We start from the raw sequence: 23,882 nt of genomic DNA, 5'->3' as shown, positions 1-23,882 counted from the left end.
TAGGCAGAGTCAACATGGTTTTATGAAAGGGAAATTGTGTTTGACAAATTTATTAGAGTTTTTTGAGGATGTAACTAGCAGGGTAGATAAAGGGGAACCAGTGGATGTTGTATATTTGGATTTTCAAAAGGCATTCAATAAGGTGCCACATAAAAGGTTGTTACACAAGGTAAGGGCTCATGGGGTTGGGGGTAATATATTAGCATGTATAGAGGATTGGTTAATGGACAGAAAACGGAGAGTAGGGATAAATGGGTCATTTTCGGGTTGGCAGGCTGTAACTAATGGAGTGCTGCAAGGATCAGTGCTTGGGCCTCAGCTGTTTACAATCTATATTAATGACTTAGACGAAGGGACCGTATGTAATGTATCCAAGTTTGCTGATGATACAAAGCTAGGTGAGAAAGTAAGCTGTGAGAAATTCACAAAGAGTCTGCAAAGGGATATAGACAGGTTAAGTGAGTGGACAAGAAGGTGGCAGATGGAGTAATGGGTGTGGGGAAATGTGAGGTTATTCACTTTGGTAGGAAGAATAGAAAAACAGAACATTTTTTAAATGGTGAGAAACTATTAAATATTAGTGTTCAGAGAGATTTGGGTGTTCTCTTGCAAGAAAGTTAGCATGCAGGTACAGCAAACAATTAGGAAAGCAAATGGCATGTTGGCCTTTATTGCAAGGGGGTTGGAATACAAGAGTAAGGAAGTCTTACTACAGTTGTACAGAGCTTTGGTGAGACCTCATCTGGAGTACCATGTACAGTTTTGGTCTCCTTACCTAAGGAAGGATATACTTGCCTTGGAGGGGGTGCAACAAAGGTTCACTAGATTAATTCCTGGGATGAGAGAGTTGTCCTATGAGGAGAGACTGAGTAAAATGGGCCTATACTCTCTGGAGTTTAGAAGAATGAGAGGTGATCTCATTGAAACATATAAGATTCTGAGGGGGCTTGACAGGGTAGTTGCTGAGAGGTTGTTTCCCCTGGTTGAAGAGTCTAGGACTAGGGGGCATAGTCTCAGGATAAGGGGTCGGCTGTTTAAGACTGAGATGAGGAGGAATTTCTTCACTCAGAGGGTTGTGAATCTTTGGAATTCTCTACCCCAGAGGGCTGTGGATGCTCAGTCGTTGAGTATATTCAAGGCTGAGATCGATAGATTTTTGGACTCTAGTGGAATCAAGGGATATGGGGATCAGGCGGGAAAGTGGAGTTGAGGTAGAAGATCAGCCACGATCTGATTGAGTGGCGGAGCAGGCTCGAGGGGCCGTATGACCTACTCCTGCTCCTATTTCTTATATTCTTATTAACCCTCCGAGATCTCTGTGCTCCTCTAATTCTTGCTTCTTGCGCATCCCTTATTTTAATTGCTCAGCCATTGGCGGCCACGCCTTCAGCTACCTAGCCCCTAAGCTCTGGAATTCCCTCCCTAAAGACACTCCGCCTCTCTAACACTCTCTCCTCCTTTAAGACGCTCCTTAAAACCTACCTTTTTTATCAAGCTTTTGGCCATCTGTCCTAATGGGCATGATTTTAGCCTGGAGCCAGGAAGACGGCCGGGAGTAGAATTCCTAACAGGAAACCCAGAAGTACAGCTTTCCCATAAGTAAGGACGTTGTTTATTTTTTCTGGTTTTCCACCAGTCAGGCCAGCCTGATTGACAGGCTGGCTCTCAGTCGGACAAGAGAAGAGGAAGGAAGAGGACGTAAACAGGTAAATGTTAGATTGGGGGGGGAGGCGGTCATCGAGGGGGTCACCGGGGGGTCGGGGACCATGGAGGGGTTGGGGGGGGGGTCTGTCACCGGGGGGAGTTTCGGGGCTCACCGGGGGACGTTCAGGGGTCATCGGGGTGGGGGGGGGTCAGTCATCGGGGGGCCGGGGTCAGGGGACATCGTGGAGTTGGGGATCGTGGGGCAGTCGGAGATTGTATGGGGGGATCAGAGATCATAGGGGGGGTCAGAGATCGTGGTAGGGGTCGCTGCAGGTAGGCTTATTGGGCCTGGGGGAAGCACCCCTGCTCCTCCAGGCCCACAAGCTGTGCTATAAAGTATTTACCTGCTGTTTCGGGCCTTCTCACCTCGTCTCACGTGGCATGAAGTAGAAGGCCCCAGAATCCCAGCCCCCAGAGGCTAGAATCAAACAAACCTGTCAAAATGGAGACCTGCAGCCTCCTTTTAATTCCTAACCCACCTCCTGAGAGCCGGTTGGTTGCCTGCCTTCTCGTCCCGCCCCCGGGAAAATGGGAAACGGGCGAGTTGGAGGCCGGTTTTAGATTTCTCCAGGCTAAAAACATGCCCAATATCTCCGCACATGGCTTGCTGTCAAATTTTGTTTGATAATGATCCTGTGAAATGTATTGGGAAGTTTTACTACGTTAAAGGCGCTATATAAATGCAAGTTGTTGTTGTTTGGAATATTTCCCACTGCTCTACTATCCCTTTGTCTGTCAAATTTGTTTCCCAATTTATCTTCCCTAATTTCAATGTAATCCCCTCGAAATTCGCTTTTTTTCCAATCTTTGTCTTACTTATGTCTTTCTCATTCATTATTTTAAAACTTATTATGTCACGATCGCTATTGCCTAGATGTTCCCCAACGCTTACTTCTCTAATCTGCTGTGGTTCATTTCCCATTACATTGGTGTGAACTAATTATCTTTTTGACTTCCATTTAAATGAAGTTGGGACATTACAGACATCTTGGTCATGCGAGCTGGCCTCATGCCACCCTACTTACCAATAAAGAACAAATATGCAAACAAGAAGCATTGCATAGAAATAGACAGAAATACATAGAAGTTACAACAGGAAACAGGGCAGTTGCCCAACCAGTCCATGTTGATGTTTACCCTTCAAATGAACAAATAGCTCTAATCGCATTTACACACCCTCTTTTCAGATTCCTGCAAAGCCTTTTCCTTCATCCACCTATCCAATCGATTCTGGAATGTTGACATGGTTTCTGCCTCAGCCACTAGCACTGGAAATGAATTCCATAGCCTCATAACTCCCTGTACAAAGAAATTTGCCTGCTCTCTGTTCCATATCTCTCACATTTAAGGGCCGATTTTAACCCTACTCATCCGGAGGAAACCCGGTGGGTGGGCAGTTAAAATCCTCCGGGTTACTAACCTGTGGACCACCGACTATGATTTTTGCTTGGACTTCTGAATGGGCGGCTAAGTTGCCTGCCCGAAACCATCAGGATCCTTCCTTAAATATACAATTCGGGGTCCAATGACATTATCAGGCCCTGACTGCGATTTTAACTAAGGCCTAAGAAGGGAAGTTGCCGCAACTTTCCTGCCAGGCTGAAGAATGTCGGGACCTGCTGGGAAGATGAAGACAGCCAAGTTTTTTTTACTTTCCTTTGTGGAGCCTGGAGGGGCAAGTGTGCTCCTCTGGGCTTCACGAGGAAAGTCGCGGCCTCCCCTGCCCTGCACTCCCCTCGCCCCCTCGCCTTCCCTTCCATGAGATCCGCCTGGAATATTCTTCCCATATCTATCTTCATGCCAGCAGGCCCATTCTGGACGGGATCTGGATCAGCGACATGTTAATGAGGCCTGGGAGTTCAAATAGCCCAGTCCTGTTATCTGCTGCAGTGGTCGAGGTCCTAACTCACCTCGCACCCTCACCCATCCAAAACCTGCCGGGTACTAAAATCGACCGCCATCTTGTATCTATGGCCACTTGTTCTTGACCCCTCAACTATTGGAAACAAGAAGCTTCAAACTACCCTGTGCCACCCTTTCATAATTTTGAACACTTCTGTCATATCGCCCCATAACCAGTATTGTTCAAACGGAAAAATCCCAGTTTTTCAAGTCTTATTTGTATTTCCTCATTATCAGGCGACCATTGTAGACGATCATTTTGTTCTCAATCATTGAATTAGAGTTTACTCTTTTTAGAGTTAAGGCTGAAGTTTGAAATTAAGATTGAAGAGAAGGCTGAACTGAAATTGAAAGTGAGATTCAAGCTGAGACTCATGTGAAACATGAGGCTGAGGTTGTGACTATGAGTGAAGCTGAATTTAAAGTTAAGGTTGAAGATAAAGCTGAACTCAAGGTGAAGGTCGAGGCTGAATTTCAGATCGGAATTGAAGTGAGGTTGAGGCTGAAGATGAAACTGAAGACAAAGAACAGTTTGAAGTCAAAGTTGAGGCAGAGATTAAATTTAAAGCTGAAACTGAAGCTGAGGTTGAGGCTGAATATAAGATTAGGATGTGACTAAGTTTGAAGTTGATACTTAATTTGAGGCTGCAGTTGAATTGAAAGCTGAGGTTGAATTGAAAGCTAAGGGGGAATTTAAGGTTGAGGTTGAATTGTAGTCACGGCTGAAGATCTGGTAGCATTTGAGGTTGAGGTTCAGTTCCATAGATGCCAGTCGCCTTCCCATTCCCTCACACAATTACTCAGATGGGAGCCTTACCTGTAAATGCTGGCAGGCCATTCAACTTAAGGGACAATCTGGCCAAACACAATCCTGTTCTCAGATGACATCCACACACATGTGCAGTGGTCACTAATAGTGATTAGGAGTGGGAATCCCAGGCAATTTTCCCCTCCTAAGCCTAGATACACTGATGCCAATTGTAGCGTCCCTATCACAATCCCAGCTGAGTTGAGCTATCTCAACATAGATCAGTTGTTAAAGCTGTGATTTTCTGGGTGTGTGTGGCTAACTACTCATTGCATAAACTCACCAAGCCTTCAGAGGAGTTTCAAACTACGTTTTTTTTTCTGTTTACGTGAAATGGGCGACGTTGGCAAGGTCGCAATCATTGCCCAACCCTGGTTACCCAGAGAAGAAGGTAGTGGGCATTTGTAGGAACATAGGATTTGTTGGACGATAAAAGACCAAGGTCCATCTAGTTCGCCTTCTTAGTAGTTGCATGATACAATGATAATCATAGAATAATAGAATCGTTACATCACAGAAGGAGGCCATTCGGCCCATCGAGCCCGTGCCGGCTCTTTGTAAGAGCAATCCAGTTAGTTCCATTCCCCAGCTCTTTCCCCGTAGCCCTGAAAATTTTTTCCCTTCAAATATTTATTCCAATTCCTTTTTGAAAGCCACGATTGAATCTGCTTCCACCACCCCTTCAGGCAGTGCATTCCAGATCATAACTACTTGCTGCGTAAAAAAGTTTTTCCTCACCTTGCCTTTGGTTCTTTTGCCAATCTAAATCTATGTCCTCTGGTTCTCAACCCTTCTGCCAATGGGAACATTTTCTCTTTATTTACTTTATCTAAACCCTTCATGATTTTGAACACATCTATAAAATCTTCTCTCAACCTTCTCTGCTCTAAGGAGAACAACCCCAGCTTCTCCAGTCTATCCACGTAACTGAAGTCCCTCATCCCTGGAACCATTCTAGCAAATCTCTTCTGCTCCCATTCTAAGGCCTTCACATCCTTCCTAAAGTGCGGTGCCCAGAATCGGACACAATACTCCAGTTGTGGCCGAATCAGTGTTTTATAAAGGTTCAACATAACTTCCTTGCTTTTGTACTCTATGCCTCTATTTACAAAGTCCAGGATCCCGCTTAACTGCTTTCTCAACCTGTCCTTCCACCTTCAGTGATTTGTGCACATATACCCCCAGATCTCTCTGTTCCTGCACCCCCTTTAGAATTGTACCATTTAGTTTATATTGCCGCTCCTCGTTCTTCCTGCAAAAATGTATCATTTCGCACTTCTCTGCATTAAACTTCATCTGCCATGTGTCCGCCCATTCCACCAGCCTGTCTATGTCCTCTTGAAGTCTATCACTATCCTCCTCACTGTTCACTGCACTTCCAAGTTTTGCGTCATCTGCAAATTTTGAAATTGCGCCCTGTACACCCAAGTCCAAGTCATTAATATAGATCAAAAAAAGCAGTGGTCCTAGTACTGATCCCTGGGGAACACCACTGTATATTTCCCTCCGGTCCGAAAAACAACAGTTCACCACTACTCTCTGTTTCCTGTCTCTTAGCCAGTTTCATTTCCATGCTGCCACTGCCCCTTTTATTCCATGGGCTTCAACTTTGCGGACAAGCCTATTATGTGGCACTTTATCAAATGCCTTTTGAAAGTCCATATTCACAACATCAACTGCATTGCCCTCATCGACCCTCTCTGTTACCTTATCAAAAAACTCAAGACTAGAGGCTTGCGGCCAGAGACATGGTGCAGGAGGGAGGGCTTCAGATTCTTGGGGCATTGGGACCATTGTGGGGCAGGAGGAACCTATTCAAGACGGACAGGTTGCATCTCAACAGAGCTGGGACCGATGGACTCGCTGGGAGGTTCACTAGTGCTGTTGAGCACTGATAATGGAGTTGTTGACTAATTATAGCAATCAATCTCTATCAATTAGTCTACAACATACCCAGAAATGGCACAAGGAAAACCCCACTGGTGGAAAGCTTTCGGAACAATAGTTCCTCCCAACATTTGTTCCTCCCAAGTATGCTACACTTACCACCTGTCATGTCTCAAATTACTCCTATACTGGATCCCAAAATGTTATTTTCTGAAAGAAATCTATCTAATTTGCATTTGAATGCTCAATACTAACAGTTTCCACCTTCTCCCCACAGAGTCTATTCCAGAGATTTACCATTCACTCAATGAAATATTGACCTCGATATTAATCCCCCTTCCCCCCCCCCAACAATAGGTGGTAGAGGCTGGAGGAGGGGGGGGTTAAAATGTAAAAACGGGCAACGCGTCCCCAATCCACTGCCCGTTGTCAGTTTTACTGCAGCGTGTAGCATGTTGTACGAGGCTCCACACACTGCAATCTGCTTCCACCACCCACTCAGGGAGTGCGTTCCAGATCTTAACAACCCTCTGTGTGAAAAAAATTCTCCTAATTTCCCCTCTAGTTCTTCTGCCAATTATTTTAAATCGATGACCTTTGGTTACCGACCCGCTTGGAGGAGGAAACAGTTTCTCCCTAATTGCTCTATCAATACTCCTCATTATTTTGAATACCTCTATTAGGTCTCCCCTTAACCTTCTCTGCTTTACGAAGAACAATCCCAGCTTCTCCAATCTCTCCACAAAACTGTAGTCCCTTATCCCCGGTATCATCCTGGTAAACCTCCTCTGTACCCACTCCAAGATCTTGACATCCTTCCTAAGGTGTGGTGTTCAGAATTGTACACAATACTCCAACTGAGACGTAACTACTCATTTGTAAAGGTTTAGCATAACTTCCTTGTTTTTGTATTCAATTCCCCTATTTACAAAGCCAAATGTACAAGTCCTGCCAACTTCAAAGATTTGTGAATATGCACCCCCAGGCTCTTCTGCTCTTGCACCCCCCCTCAAAATAGTACCATTTAGTTTATATTGGCTCTCAATGTCTGACTCTCCCATATTTCCTGCCATATCTCTGATCTGCTCATACCCCCTCCAACATCTCTGACTCTCATACTGTCCACCCCCCATATCTCTGACTCTCTCATACTGCCATCCCCACATCTCTGACCCTCTCATACTTCTGCCCAAATCTCCGACACCTCAGATACCTCATCCCTCCATCTGACCCTCTCATACCTCCCACCACATCTCTGACCCTCTCACACCTTCCATCACATCTCTGACCCTCTCATACCTCCCATCACATCTCTGACCCTCTCATAACTCCCACCACATCTGTGACACTCTCATGGAGGAATGATTAAGTCTGAGTGACATACCTTCAACCAGCCTCTAGTATATCAATCCTGACACACGCTAGACTTCAGAGTGTCACCTAACTGTGACTGTGCTTGCACTAGCCAGGCAATCTTTTTTGCAATTTCATGTCTGTTGCTAATAACACCATGTCAACTCCAGCTGCTTCAACCAGTCCCATACCATCTGGGGGGAAAGTGTGTACATCATTTCCAGAGATCCTGATGCTAGGTGAATTTGTGAGTAACATTACGCTGTTTTATTAAGTTACTGCTAAAAATGTATTTCTGTATTTATACTTTGAATTGCAGTGTGACGTTTCCAGGATCTTTGATATTCCTATAGGTGTATAGAGAGTATGTAATGGATAACTGGGGTACATGAAACAGAGAATACAGGAAAAGAGAGAGGAAACGGAGAGGCAAAAGGCAGAAAGGGAGAGACACAAGAACAGAGAAGAACAGGCAGAGAGAAAGGAATGAAAGAGACAGTGGGAAAAAAAACATGCACAGAAAAGAGACGTCTAGATCAAAAGGAGAGGGACAGAGAGAAAGAGGAGAAGGGAAAGAGAGGCAAATAATGCTGTTCATGAGGCAGCTTACTGTAAATTCAGTACATAAAACTAAACATAAATGGTTGAAAACTAAATGTTCACAGTAATTCCTGTACTCTCTCAACTAATCTGTGTATGTTGAGCCTACGCCTGTAAAAGAGAGAAAAGCTGTTTTTTCTGGTGTTAGTGTTCACAGCAACAGGTTACAGGTGAATCGCAGTTTTACAGATTGCAAACTGGCCATTTGTAAAAACACTGATTGATTTAGATAAGAAGGAGCTATATTATTAATCTGCTGGGAAAAAAAGAATTGAGGTATTTTAAGTTTGTCCTACTTGCTGAAAGAACGCAATAGAATGAAAAAAGGACGCGGGCCAGTCTGAAGGATTATTGAACTCATTGGCCCCAGCTGCTGAAAACAATTGCATCTCACCATAGGAATGGTTCCGCAGAAAGTCCCCACCACTTAAAACATCCACGCTTAATACAGGCAGTCGCTTATAGGCTTGAATAGCCTGCCTGCTCTGAATGTTTAGAGAACCTGAAGAACAGGTTTCTTGGATGGCATACCGAAGTGTGATAGTGGATCTGTGCCCAAAAGGAATTGATGGAATCAGGAACAGAGGAGGGAGAATATTGGCAAAATCATTTTTTGAAAAAAATGTCACAATTAAACATCTCTCTGAAGGCATTGGTGCATTAAACGTGTGAACTAATTATCTTTTTGATTTCCATTTTCATGAAGTGGAGCAATTTGCCTTAGTCATGCGATCTGGCCTCATGCCACCTTACTTATGAACAAGGAACAAATATGCAAAATAGACAGAAACATATAGAAGTTACAACAGAAAACAGGGCATTTGCCCAACCAGTCCATGTTGCTGTTTACCCTCCTCATAAACAAATAGTTCTAATCACATTTACACACCCTCTTTTCACATCTTTTCAAAGCCTTTACCTTCATCCACCTATCCAATCGATTCTTGAATGTTGACATGGTTTCTGCCTCAGCCAGTAACACTGGTAATGAATTCCACAGCCTCACAACTCCCTGCACAAATAACATTTTCCTGCCCTCTGTTCCATGGGGCACGATTTTAAAAGCAAAGTGCAGCTGCATTGGAGGCGGAGTGTGGGGGGCAAACAAAATCGGTATTTTCTGGAGCAGGAAGGAATCCTGGCTCCAACCCGCCGGAAAACACGCGCGACCCACAGCCATCTGGGTGCGCGCGCCGTTCCCGAACCCGGAAGTCCCGCTGGCAATTAAAGCCGGCGGGATGATATTTAAACCAACAATTGAAGTACTTAAAGTACTTGAAATGTGCATGAATGTAATTAAGGATGATGGCAAGTGATTGCAACGCTGCCTTGATGTCTTTCCCGTGCTGTGTGAAGCTCGCCATGGGAAACTAGGCGGATTTCAGCCGGCAGCCATTTGGCCATTTAAATCCCTCTTTGACAGATGGGGATAAACAGTGAGTTTTTGCAGCAGGGCTGTCAGTTCTCTCAGACAAATTTTTGGCTGGGCGATCTTTGGGTTTAGACTGAGAATTCATGGTTCACACTCAGAATTGTTCTGTTTACACATATTTACCTACTTTTCGGACCCCCTCAAACTGACACCATCGGGATGGGGGGGCGCGATGGCTGCATTCACCAGTACATCTGAGGAGGAGGAACATCACCATCCTCGCCAGGCACGGCGTGCACCTCCGCCACTTGCAACTCCGCAACACGGTGCTGCGCCACAGGCACCTGCACAAGAGTACAGAGGGGAACAACAGAGGGAGCGACGTCGCAGGAGGCACTACCCTCGGCAGAGGGTGTACAGACCGAGGGTCAGCTTCTTGGACCTCTCTGAGGAGCAGTGCATACAGAGGCTGAGAGTGAGTCACCAGGTGGTCGCAGACATCTGCAGCCTCCTTCATGCTGAACTGCTCCCGGATGGGCCTGGCGGCATCGCATTGCCCGTTGATGTTAAAGTGACCAATGCCCTTAACTTCTTCGCCTCTGGATCATTCAAGGGTGCCACCGGTGACATCGCCGGGGTCTCTCAGTCGTCTACCCACATGTCTGACAAATTTGCTTGAGTTCTTCGAGGATATAACGTATAGGGTGGATAAAGGGGAACCAGTGGACGTAGTGTATTTAGACTTCCAGAAGGCATTCGACAAGGTGCCACATAAAAGATTATTACTTAAGATAAAAAATCACGGGATTGGGGGTAATATTCTGGCATGGGTGGAGGATTGGTTATCGAACAGGAAGCAGAGAGTTGGGATAAATGGTTCATTCTCGGACTGGCAACCAGTAACCAGTGGTGTTCCACAGGGGTCGGTGCTGGGTCCCCAACTCTTTACAATCTATATTAACGATTTGGAGGAGGGGACCGAGTGCAACATATCAAAATTTGCAGATGATACAAAGATGGGAGGGAAAGTAGAGAGTGAGGAGGACATAAAAAACCTGCAAGGGGATATAGACAGGCTGGGTGAGTGGGCGGAGATTTGGCAGATGCAATATAATATTGGAAAATGTGAGGTTATGCACTTTGGCAGGAAAAATCAGAGAGCAAGTTATTTTCTTAATGGCGAGAGACTGGAAAGTACTGCAGTACAAAGGGATCTGGGGGTCCTAGTGCAAGAAAATCAAAAAGTTGGTATGCAGGTGCAGCAGGTGATCAAGAAAGCCAACGGAATGTTGGCTTTTATTGCTAGGGGGATAGAATATAAAAACAAGGAGGTATTGCTGCAGTTATATAAGGTATTGGTGAGACCGCACCTGGAATACTGCATACAGTTTTGGTCTCCATACTTAAGAAAAGACATACTTGCTCTCGAGGCAGTACAAAGAAGGTTCACTCGGTTAATCCCGGGGATGAGGGGGCGGACATATGAGGAGAGGTTGAGTAGATTGGGACTCTACTCATTGGAGTTCAGAAGAATGAGAGGCGATCTTATTGAAACATATAAGATTGTGAAGGGTCTTGATCGGGTGGATGCAGTAAGGATGTTCCCAAAGATGGGTGAAACTAGAACTAGGGGGCATAATCTTAGAATAAGGGGCTGCTCTTTCAAAACTGAGATGAGGAGAAACTTCTTCACTCAGAGGGTGGTCGGTCTGTGGAATTTGCTGCCCCAGGAAGCTGTGGAAGCTACATCATTAGATAAATTTAAAACAGAAATAGACAGTTTCCTAGAAGTAAAGGGAATTAGGGGTTATGGGGAGCGGGCAGGAAATTGGACATGAAGCTGAGTTCGGATCGGTCAATGCCCTGTGGGTGGCGGAGAGGGCCCAGGGGCTATGTGGCCGGGTCCTGCTCCGACTTCTTGTGTTCTTTAGATTTGTGGTTGGGATCAGATCAGCCATGATCTTATTGAATGGCGGAGCAGGCTCGAGGGGCCGATTGGCCTACTCCTGCTCCAATTTCTTATGTTCTTATGTTCTTATAAGTCACCGATGGTTTGTTTCGCAGGGCGACCCACTAGGTCAGCTTCCCCATGGACGACCTGAGCCAGACGGAGAGGGCAGTGGGATTCCACTCTGCGCCTGTCTTCCCACGGGTACAGGGTGCAATCGATTGCATGTATATATCAGTCCGAGCACCTCCACACGAGCCAGGACTGTTCATCAACAGAAAGAGATATCATTCCATCAACACTCAGCTCGTTTGTGACCACCGGAGAAGATTTCTTCACGTGTGCGTCAGATTCCCTGGCAGCTGCCATGATTCATTAATTCTGACGGAATCCAACATCCCGCCCCTCTTGCAAACACCAAACAGCCTTAAAGGCTGGCTCCTCGGGGACAAGGGATACCCCCTGCACACATGGCTCATGACACCTCTGAGGACCCCCATCAGCGAGGAACAGCATCGATACAATGACAGTCACATCGCCACCAGGTCTATAATTGAACAATCGATAGGACTGCTGAAGATGCGATTTCGGTGCCTGGATCGGTCTGGGGGAGTGCTTCAATACACACCATCGAGAGTGGGTAAAATTATAGTCGTCTGTTGTGTTCTGCACAACATGGTGCAACAGAGAGGGTGACTGGTTGTTGACGCCCCATGTCCCCATCCAGCATCCACATCTAACATCTGTAAGGAATCTTACAACACCAGGTTATAGTCCAACAGTTTTATTTGAAAATCACAAGCTTTCGGAGCTTTCGTCCTTCGTCGGGAGTAGGACGAGGAGGAGGAAGAGAACGAGGAAGAAGAGGAGGAAGAGGAGGGGGAGGAACCCATCGGCAGAGCAACGGCTCACCTGGCTGCTTGTGAGGCCAGGGAGTCACTAATATTTGAACGATCCTGATGAGGACATCTGCAAAGTGAGGATAGTCCTGTCATCAGACAACCTGGAAAGAGCAGCGCCAACACCAGCACCCCCCCACCCCTGCACAAAACAGTCCTACAACTACACATACACCCACTATGAACACACCCACTATGAACGCACCCACTGGGTGGCATCAAGTTTTGCCGTTCATGATGAAGCACATGAAAGGGCCCTATCACAAAAGCCAGTCAAGAATGGGCAAGACGTGGCAGTAGTGGTGAGAATGATAACATTTAATGTGAATTTAATAAAAACCAAATATAAATGAAAAACATGACAGTCTGTCAGACACCCTTGCGCATACCTTTCGTGATCACTAATCCTTCGCCTTTCTCTTATGACTACTTCTACGTGGTGCATCCCCTGTGGCTGCAGCAGATGTAGTGGCAGGTTGCTCTTGTTCATGTCCTGACTGCCTAGATGCTTTCGGCCTACACCCTGTGGGTTTTGGAGCCCGTGAGGGCCTCGCCAAAGACTGCTCCACCTGCCCCTGTGCAGGGGCAGACTCTGCCACCTGGCGAGGAGGCAGCATTGCGGGTTCTGGTTGGGAGTGGGGGGCAACGGGTGAGACGTGGGAGCGCTTTGAGTGGCGTCCCCACTTCCATGTCCCCTTTTGCCATCGTCTCTTTCCTGGGCCAGACCCACATCACTCCTGCCACCCTGCTGGAGAACAGTTTGGAGGACTTGTGTGATGCCTTGGAAGCCCAGTTGTAAAGTTTCTGTCTGCCTGTTTAAGGCCAGCAGCCGCTTCCCACCTATCTCTTGCTCGTTCTGGGTGGGAACTGGACCAGCAGCATGATAATGAGGCCTGGGAGTTCAAATAGCCCAGTCCTGTTATCAGCTGCAGTGGGCGGAGTTCTAACTCACCTCGCACTCTCACTCATCCATCTAGTTCGTCTTCTACCATTCTGGTAGTCGCATGATACAATGATAATGGAGATATTAACTACTCATAGTAAACAATCTCTATCAATTAGTCTACAACAGACCCAGAAATGACACAATGAACACCCCAGTGGTGGAAAGTTTGGGGACCCATAGGTCCAAAGTCATTTGTTCCTCTCAAGCATGCTACACTTACCACATGTCATGTCTTAAATTGCTCATGTACTGGATCCCAAAATGATATTTTCTGGAAGAAATCTATCTAATTTGCATTTGAATGAATCCATACTAACTGCTTTCATCATCTCCCTAAGGGGTCTATTCCATAGATTTGCCATTCACTCACCAAAATATTGTTTCCGCAGAATAGTTTTGAACTTACCACCATGCCCATGTCCTCTGGTTCTACTGTTCTGGACAAGGTGAACCTTGGACTGATGCAATCCTTGTGGTGATGGATGGTGCTCCACGATGGTGTTAATATTACTGAACTTCATAAACTGCATCTGAAACTAAGTAGCTTGCTAGCCCACATCAAAGGTTATTATGAGTAATTGTAAACAATTTTACAACACCAAGTTATAGTCCAGCAATTTTATTTTAAATTCACAAGCTTTCGGAGATTTTCTCCTTCCTCAGGCAAATGTTTCAAGATCTCCTTGAAGCCTACGCATTTATACATATTGAACAATAATAAATGGTGTTTACAGACTGCCTCTGCAACTGCCCGTTGCCAAGGCAATCACCGTGTTCAGACAGAGAGGTGTTACCTGCAGAACCTCCGAATACACATTCAATAAAAAAACAAACAGGGAAAAAAAAACAGAGAAAAAAAAACACAGAGAGAGGCAGAAACATCCGGAAGGCAGAGAGAGCCAGCAAATGACCCATTATATTAAAAACAGATAACATTTGTTCGCTGGTGGGGTAACGTGTAGCGTGACATGAACCCAAGATCCCGGTTGAGGCCGTCCTCATGGGTGCGGAACTTGGCTATCAATTTCTGCTCGACGATTTTGCGTTGTCGTGTGTCTCGAAGGCCGCCTTGGAGTACGCTTACCCGAAGGTCGGTGGATGAATGTCCATGACTGCTGAAGTGTTCCCCGACTGGGAGGGAACCCTCCTGTTTGGCGATTGTTGCGCGGTGTCCGTTCATCCGTTGTCGCAGCGTCTGCATGGTCTCGCCAATGTACCATGCTCTGGGGCATCCTTTCCTGCAACGTATGAGGTAGACAACGTTGGCTGAGTCACAGGAGTATGAACCATGCACCTGGTGGGTGGTGTCATCTCGTGTGATGGTGGTATCTGTGTCGATGATCTGGCATGTCTTGCAGAGGTTACCGTGGCAGGGTTGTGTGGCGTCGTGGACGCTGTTCTCTTGAAAGCTAGGTAGTTTGCTGCGAACGATGGTCTGTTTGAGGTTGGGTGGCTGTTTAAAGGCGAGTAGTGGAGGTGTGGGGATGGCCATAGCGAGGTGTTTGTCCTCATTGATGACATGTTGAAGGCTGCGGAGAACATGGCGTAGTTTCTCCGCTCCGGGGAAGTACTGGACGACAAAGGGTACTCTGTTGGTTGCGTCCCGTGTTAGTCTCCTGAGGAGGTCTATGCGATTTTTTGCTGTGGCCCGTCGGAACTGTCGATCGATGAGTCGAGCGTCATATCCCGTTCTTACTAGGGCGTCTTTCAGCGTCTGTAGGTGTCCATCGCGTTCCTCCTCGTCTGAGCAGACCCTGTGTATTCGCAGGGCCTGTCCATAGGGGATGGCCTCTTTGACGTGGTTAGGGTGGAAGCTGGAAAAGTGGAGCATCGTGAGGTTGTCCGTGGGCTTGCGGTAGAGTGAGGTGCTGAGGTGCCCGTCTTTGATGGAGATTCGTGTGTCCAAGAAAGAAACTGATTCTGAGGAGTAGTCCATGGTGAGCTTGATGGTGGGATGGAACTTGTTGATGTTATCGTGTAGTCTCTTTAGTGATTCCTTGCCGTGGGTCCATAGAAAGAAAATGTCGTCGATGTATCTGGTGTATAGTGTTGGTTGGAGGTCTTGTGCAGTGAAGAAGTCCTGCTCGAACTTGTGCATGAAAATGTTGGCGTATTGGGGTGCGAATTTGGTCCCCATGGCTGTTCCGTGTGTTTGGGTAAAGAACTGGTTATCGAAGGTGAAGACATTGTGATCCAGGATGAAGCGGATGAGTTGTAGGATGGCTTCCGGAGATTGGCTGTTGTTGGTGTTGAGTATTGATGCTGTCGCAGCGATGCCGTCATCGTGGGGGATACTGGTGTATAGTGCCGAGACGTCCATCGTGGTGAGAAGTGTTCCTGGTTCAACTGGTCCGTGGGTACTGAGTTTTTGTAGGAAGTCTGTAGTGTCACGACAGAAGCTGGGGGTTCCCTGTACGATGGGTTTCAGGATGCCCTCGATGTATCCAGAGAGGTTCTCACACAGGGTTCCGTTGCCTGATACGATGGGACGTCCGGGTGTGTTGGCTTTGTGTATCTTTGGGAGGCAGTAGAAGTCTCCCACGCGGGGATTACGTGGGATGAGAATGCGTAGGATGCTTTGAAGGTCTGGATCGAAGGTCTTGATCAGTTTGTTGAGCTGGTGGGTGTGTTCTTTGGTCGGATCTGCGGGTAACCGTCTGTAGTGTTCCTGGTTGTCCAGTTGTCGTTCCTGGTTGTCCAGTTGTCGTTCCTGGTTGTCCAGTTCCTGGTTGTCCATATTATGAGTAAACCACATAATGTGGGACTGAAATAACATGTGGGCCAGACCGGGTAGAGGTTTTATATCTAACTTTGTTTTTTTTTGTATTTGTCGTTCTAGGTTTTTGGTGGCCTAGTTTGGATCCTTGTGGCTTCTACTCGAGTTTCATTTCCACAAGATCAAGGCTGGTTGATGTTTGTTTCGGTCTTCTGCTTTGTTATAACTACGTTGCTGCTCATACTGTACCTGGCTGGAGTCCAGAACAGTTCATCTGCATGGACTGCAGTGGTACGTCTATGGCCTTCTATGAGCTCTGTATTACACAACAGAACAGTTCCCATTGCAAATCAGCTCCGATATTCCAACTTTAGCAACATAAGCATTATTTTCTGTTCTGTAATCTTCTAATGATTCCCCTAATTGTGATGTGTGCAGCTAAAAGTGCGAGTTATAAGCTGGAATGCTTTACTTTAAAGATTTTTCAGTCCAGCAGGGTAGAATCACTCATATCATAGACTCTGCTACATGTCCTTGGAATGCATTTAGTGATGACAGGAAATGGGAAAAAAATGGTGACCAGCTGGATTCCAGTGAGAACGGGGTGGTAAGGCTGAACGCTCGATTTCAAAGACCCATCCCCTCCAACCAATCATTAACAAAATCACAAATGTTGGCAATACCGCTCATGCTGGGGTACAGCTCCATGAGCGTTGGCAGCCCGAGTAGTGGCTGTATGAGGAATCGCAGAGACTGACATTTCTCCTGCGATCCAATGATGCCAACAAGTATTGCAAACTGTGCCTTGAGGACTCACCATCCTTAAAAAAATAGATATATATGTTGATAAAGGAACAGGTAATAGACCTATCTGGGTTTTGTAGCACAGATTCAGATGAGTAAAGTGGTGTATAATTTGCAGGGGTTTTGTTTTTGAAAAGCTTTTCATGGAGCTGATGTCCCAATGAGTAGCACTTCAAGATTACGTGAAAATATAAAGCAATTTTACTTGCATTACAAGATAGAAACTGCTAAGAAACATGTTGGGTGATATATATCATTATTATTACATTTATTATGAGGTTTTTTTGATAATGTAAATCGGGAAAAACTATTTCCTTTGGTTTGTGAGTTGATAACTAAAAGGCATAAATATAAGATCTTCACCAAATGAATGAAGGAGAATGTTTATTTTATATAGGCAGACACTTGTTCAGGACAATGATTGCCCAACCAGAAACAGTGGTGAAAGCGGAATCTATAATAGCTTTTAAAAGGGAAATGGATAAATATTCAAAAAAATAAAATTTAAGAGGATATGAAGAAAGGTCTAAGTGGATAACTCTTTCAGAGAGACAGCACAGGCACGATAGGCCGACTAGTCTCCTTCTGTACTGTAAAATCCTATGATTACCATGGTCGATAGTAACAGAAAGGGCTTATCTAGAAACCCACGCCTTCCAGGTACCTCAGCCCCAGATAACTGCCCAAATTTTGCACAGCTATTTTTATATGAACATATTCAAAGTCCTTCAAGAGAAAGTGGGAGGAAAAAAGAACAACTGAAAAAAAATTACGGTTGTGAAATCTTAAATGTTAGAAATATGTGCCCGGAGATAATCATATAGCGTAAACAGTGCTAAAACAGGCGCCTCGTCCTGTTAGGTCTGCTGGGGTACAGTTCTGTGAGTACCTGCTGCCCTCTGGGATCTCAGCCATTATTCACCTGTGGGGCTGGTCAATGAGGGTCAGTGGGTTCTTTGATTGTCCTGTCCTCAGACATCCACTTCCCAGCAGGTGGGAGCTACTGGAGCAGGAAGCATAGCTGATATTGATGTGCCAAGCTCAAGGACAACCACTGCAGCGCCCCTACTGGGACCTCTTTGGCTTTTCTCAGTGGGCAGTGCATTTACCAACTGAACCTCAGGGGGAGCCGACTGTAAAATGATTGTGCGAATTGATTTCTCATTCTATGCTTCCTCTTCTCTTCCAGGATGTCTTCTACCACTTCATTGCAGCTGTGTTTTATTTAAGTGTTGCCGTTATGGAGGCTAGCGACACAAGATTGATCTTTCGGCTTTTAGTCAGCGCTGATCCAAAATTATTCAAACTCAACATTGCTGCCACAGTAAGTCACCATTCATTTGTTGAAATATTCTCTCTCACTTGTGCAGAACCCGTGCTGTATACGGGATCAGTACAATGTTTAATATACAGACAAAAAAAGTCCAATCGTCCTGAGTGAAGGATCAGTGGTATCAAGCAGCAGAACATTAACCAACAACTTTGCAACTATTTTTTTAAAGTGCAAATTTAAGTGACAAAGCATGTTGGCGACATTAGTGGATGCACATTGAAACTGTTCATATCCCATTCTTCTCTCCACTATTTTTAATGTAGGCATTCTAGTAGATAACGGATAGAGGAATGTTATTTTAACACTTTAAATGTTTGTCCGCTGATATTAGTTTCTAGGCTAAAGATCTTAAATGCCCCAGAATTATGAATGATAAATAAATCCTGATGGTTTAGAGACTGATTTTTTTTGGGTTTCACACAGGGAGCATATTGTTGCTCTAATATTCCCCCCTCCTATCCTGAAAGTACCGACTCTCCCTGGGGTTCGGTTCCACAGGGACCTGGTGCTGTTCTTCATGTGTGAGCCTGGATGGTCGTCCTCCGTATACCCAGCTGGAGTCTCCGGATAGTGATCAGGAACAGGAAACCAGCTGATTTGTTTCTTCCTCGTCCCCCTGGACCACTTGGTGCTGAGGTCAATTGTAGCATCTCTGAAATCAGCTAACTCAGCATAGACTAGAGATCAGACCCGTTACCCTCTGGTCTGTACGCCTCAGTGCTACATTGGCTGGTACCCTCGCCTGTGGACTGAACTATTTTCAGTGCTTTTGTTAGATTGCCAATATTGTTTGTCAATGCGGTCTCACTCTGAGATGTCCGGGATGGGAAATGGAAATGCTGCAAAGATCTGCTCATCTGTGTTGGGTCTCAGGTATGTCTTGAGGTTGAGTAGAGGGAGCTGTACTCTGCATCCTACTGTGCCATACCTGACCTGGGAGTGCATGATGCTGACACTGGATGCCCAAAACAGAAACGTCTTCCCCTCTCCAGCACTGATAGCAGCTAAAGAAACAATTACGTGGGGAGGGATGATATGTTAGAAGGATCATCAAATGAGGCCATATGGGTTGAGCTAAAGAACAAAAAAAAGGGGCAGTCACACTGCTGGGAGTGTACTATAGACCCCCCCAAACAGTCAGAGGGCAATAGAAGAGCAAATACGTAGGCAAATTTCGGAGAAGTGCAAAAACAATAGGGCAGTAATAGTAGGGGATATTAATCAATGCAAAATGTCTGGCCAATACGTAGCAAGCAACACAAGGTTGGTGGGGGTAGGGGGGGGGTGCAGTTCTGGATTTAGTTTTAGGGAATGAAGCTGGGCAGATGGAAGGAGTATCAGTGGGAGAGCATTTTGGTGGTAGTGATCACAATTCAGTTAGATTTAGCATAGTTATGCAAAAGAACAAAGATAGAACAGGAGTAAAAGTTCTAAACTGGGGAAAGGCCAATTTTACTAAGTCGAGAAGTGATTTAGCAAAAGCGGACTGGAAACAGCTACTTGAAGGTAAATCAGTGTCAGAGCAGTGGGAGGCATTCAAGGGGGAGATTCAGGGGGTTCAGAGTAAACATGTTCCCACAAAGAAAAAGGGAGGGGCTGCCAAATTTAGAGCCCCCTGGATGATAAGGAGCATACAGGGTAAGATAAGGCAAAAAGGGAAAGCTTATGTCAGACACCGAGAGCTCAATACTGCAGAAAGCCTAGAGGAGTATAGAAAGTGCAGGGGTGAAAATAAAAAGGAAATTAGGAAAGCAAAGAGAGGGCATGAAAAAATACTGGCAAGTAAAATTAAGGAAAACCCAAAAATGTTTTATAAATACATAAAGGGCAAGAGGATAACTAAGGAAAAAGTAGGGCCTATTAGAGACCAAAAAAATAACCTATGCATGGAGGCAGAAGATGTGGGTATGGTTCGTAATGAATACTTTGTGTCTGTCTTCACAAACGAGAGGGACGATGCAGAGATTGTAGTTAAGGAGGAGGAGTGTGAAATATTGGATGGGATAAACATAGTGAGAGAGGAAGTATTAAGGGGTTTAGCCTCTTTGAAAGTAGATAAATTGCCAGGCCCATGAAATGTATCCCAGGCTGTTAAGAGAAGCAAGGGAGGAAATAGCAGAGGCTCTGACCATCATTTTCCAATCCTCCCTGGATGTAGGCGTGGTGCTGGAGGATTGGAGGACTGCTAACGTTGTACCGTTGTTTAAAAAGAGAGAAAGAAATAGACCGAGTGATTATAGGCCAGTCAGTCTAACCTCAGTGGTGGGCAAATTATTGGAATTAATTCTGAGTGACAGCATAAATCGTCATTTAGAAAGGCACAGAGTAATCAAGGACAGTCAACATAGATTTGTTAAGGGAAGGTCCTGTCTGACTAACTTGATTGAATTTTTTAAGGAGGTAACAAGGAGGGTCAATGAGGATAATGCATTTGATGTAGTCTACATGGATTTTAGCAAGGCTTTTGACAAGGTCCCACATGGCAGACTGGTCAAAAAAGTAAAAGCCCATGGGATCCAAGGGAAAGTGGCTAGTTGGATCCAAAATTGGCTCAGTGGCGGGAAGCAAAGGGTAATGGTTGACGGGTGTTTTTGCAACTGGAAGGCTGTTTCCAGTGGGGTCCCACAAGGCTCAGTACTAGGTCCCTTGCTTTTTGTGGTATATATTAATGATTTGGATTGAATGTGTGGGGCCTTGATCAGGAAGTTTGCAGATGATACAAAAATTGGCCATGTGGTTGATAGTGAGGAGGAAAGCTGTGGACTGCAGGAAGATATCAATGGATTGATCAGATGGGCAGAAAAGTGGCAAATGGAATTCAATCCGGAGAAGTGTGAGGTAATGCATTTGGGGAGGGCAAACAAGGCAAGGGAGTACACAATAAATGGGAAGATACTGAGAGGTGTAGAGGAACAAAGGGACCTTGGAGTGCATGTCCACAGATCCCTGAAGGTAGCAGGACAGGTAGGTAAGGTGGTTAAAAAGGCATACGGGATACTTTCCTTTATTAGCCGAGGCACATAATATAAGAGCAGGGAGGTTATGCTAGAACTGTATAAAACATTGGTTAGGCCACAGCTTGAGTACTGTTTACAGTTCTGGTCACCACATTACAGGAAAGATGTGATTGCACTAGAGAGGGTGCAAAGGAGATTTACGAGGATGTTGCCAGGGCTGGAGAATTTTAGCAATGAGAAAAGATTGGATAGGCTGGGGTTGTTTTCTTTGGAACAAAGGAGGCTGAGAGGAGATTTAATTGAGGTATATAAAATTATGATGGGACTAGATAGAGTGAATAGGAAGGACCTATTTTCCTTAGCAGAGGAGTCAGTGACCAGGAGGCATAGATTTAAAGTAATTGGTAGAAGGATTAGAGGGAAGCTGAAGAGAAATCTTTTCACCCAGAGGGTGGTGGGGGTCTGGTACTCACTGCCTGCAAGGGTGGTGGAGGCAGAAACCCTCAACTCATTAAAAAATACTTGGCTGTGCACCTGAAATGCCATAACCTACAAGGCTACGGACCAAGTGCTGGAAAGTGGGATTTAGCTGGATAGCTTTTTTTTGGCTGGCACGGACACGATGGGCCGAATGGCCTCCTTCTGTGCCGTAACTTTCTATGATTCTACGATAGTGTTCACCTTAACGAGTACAGAAGTGCATACAAATTTCTTTCTTCATAATTGAAGGTGAAATTAAATTCTTCCCTTGCCTATTCTGTGCCAAGTTAACAGCTCCAGGTAGTTCGGGTGCTACAATTGTCCAAAATGCCCCTGTGCTCCAAAATGCCCCTGAGCTTTTTCCCCTTTGGAGCACAGGGGCATTTTGGGCAATTGTAGCACCCGAACTGCCACCCTAAATGAGATCAGCTAACTGAGAACAGGATCAAAGCTGGCACCGGCCTGGTCTGTGAGGCTTAGCTGCCCACTGGGTAATCCTCTGGACCACTTGTGTGCTTTCTTGAGTTGGAAGATATTTCAAGAATATCTCTAGGTGCAGAATGGAATGTAGATCTAAATTCAGTTCTAAAATAGTATAAATCTGTTTTGGGTATAGCTTTCTAATTAAGATATTGTTTTCCTATCAAACATTTTTGTGTCTCGCTGTTTCAGGTTTTCGCATTCTTGGCCACCTTACTTTACACGATACATGCGATATTGTCAATATTGAGATGGAAATCCTCCTCATGAACATCAAGTCAAGCAGCTTGTGTCAACGTCTTACCAGAAGATTTTTGCCCCCTTCTCAAAATTGCTGATTGCTCTTTCCTTAATATTGTTTTACATCATTCTCGTTTGTAACTGTAATTACAGCATTGATATATAACTAAAACCTTACACAATAGAACCAACGGTAAATGAAATGTATTTAATATGTAACGGTTGGTTGTGCTAAAAGTTCCATAGAGAAGTGGAAATCTGGAGCTCTCTCCCCCAAATGCTGTTGAGGCTAGGTCAACTGAAAATTTCATGACCGAAATTGATAGATTTTTGTTTGGCAAGGTTTACAGAACTAAGGCAGGTAGATGGAGTTAAGATACAGAACATCCATGATCTAATTGAATGGCAGTACAGGCTCGAGGGGCTGAATGGCATACTCCTGTTCCTATGTTCCGTATCCCATGGATAGCTTGTATCTTGTTTATGCCACACTTCTTAATGAAGTGGGTTAAAGGTCAAGAGACTCCGCAAGAAGTTTTTAAGCTGTTAGCAATTCACTCCAAAGATTTTTGTGTGGATATGGTTCTCAAGGGTTGAGAATATGGAAGGAATTCCCAATGAATGGTTTACCTTGTCGCCTCAGAGACTAGAAGTGTGGTCCAATTGATATAGGGTGGACTTTCCTCTCACAGTGTTTGGGTGTAAAGGATAGCCTGGGTGGAGCAAAATAGGTCAGTAAAGATAGCACACCCGGAAAGGAGCCTGTCTGATCCTCTGCCCATTAACAAGTGGATGGAAAACCAGGGAAGCTCCATGAGTGCAACCTTCTCCACCTAATTTTCCTCCATGTGGTTCACCCACGAGAGTCTTTACACCTACGCAATGCAAGAGAAAAATCTGCCCATTTTTTTTTAACCCTTACCCTTGCATTTATAATAACCTTACTGTGTTAATTCTGATTTTTTTAATAATCTGGTAATCTATCACTTGTTATTTTGTTTAATTGATTCACAACAATTTGTTATTTTGTCCACATATATTGTTGCAGATTTGAGCCTTTACATTTGGGCTGTAAGATTAGTTGACTTGTATCGAATATCCTTACTTTAGCCTTGCTGTTATATGCATAAAGCAATTTTTTTTTGGTTTCCATTACTTGTTAATAAAATGCATAAAAATGTGTTGCCAACACATTAGCTGTTCTTTCTATGTATGTGTTTTCTTACATTTAAAAAAATAAAGATCATTAATGAAAATTACAAAATGGTGAGTGCAAGAAAGAAATAACTTGCATTTATATATCATCTTTCACAGCCTCAGGATGTCCCAAAGCACTTTACAATCAATTAAGTACATTTGAAGTGTAGTCACTGCTGTAATGGAAGAAACGCAGCTGCTAATTTGCGCACAGCAAGGTCCCACAAACAGGAAGGTAACAATGATCAGATAATCT

General features: G+C 44.9%; 1 protein-coding gene across 2 annotated transcripts in view; it reads left to right on the top strand.

The window, feature by feature from the left end:
• The window catches only part of malb (mal, T cell differentiation protein b), a 34,794-nt gene extending 11,185 nt beyond the window's left edge, over positions 1 to 23,609 (top strand). Inside the window, exons 1-4 of one of the 2 annotated variants that reach the window (XM_067985078.1) lie at positions 7,706 to 7,901; positions 16,259 to 16,426; positions 18,129 to 18,263; positions 22,382 to 23,609. In XM_067985078.1, coding sequence (XP_067841179.1) covers positions 7,791 to 7,901; positions 16,259 to 16,426; positions 18,129 to 18,263; positions 22,382 to 22,459 — 492 coding nt within the window. In that variant the 5' untranslated portion in view covers positions 7,706 to 7,790 and the 3' untranslated portion in view covers positions 22,460 to 23,609. Of the gene's footprint in view, positions 1 to 7,705; positions 7,902 to 16,258; positions 16,427 to 18,128; positions 18,264 to 22,381 lie in introns of those variants that run through there. The other variant, XM_067985079.1, reaches the window with a different exon arrangement.
• Positions 23,610 to 23,882: the final 273 nt, after the last annotated feature.

Source organism: Heptranchias perlo, chromosome 5 (assembly GCF_035084215.1).
Source record: "Heptranchias perlo isolate sHepPer1 chromosome 5, sHepPer1.hap1, whole genome shotgun sequence".
Classification (NCBI taxonomy): Eukaryota; Metazoa; Chordata; class Chondrichthyes; order Hexanchiformes; family Hexanchidae; genus Heptranchias; species Heptranchias perlo.
The sequence above is the reverse complement of the archived record's forward strand: the minus strand, read 5'-3'. Positions and strand labels throughout refer to the sequence as shown.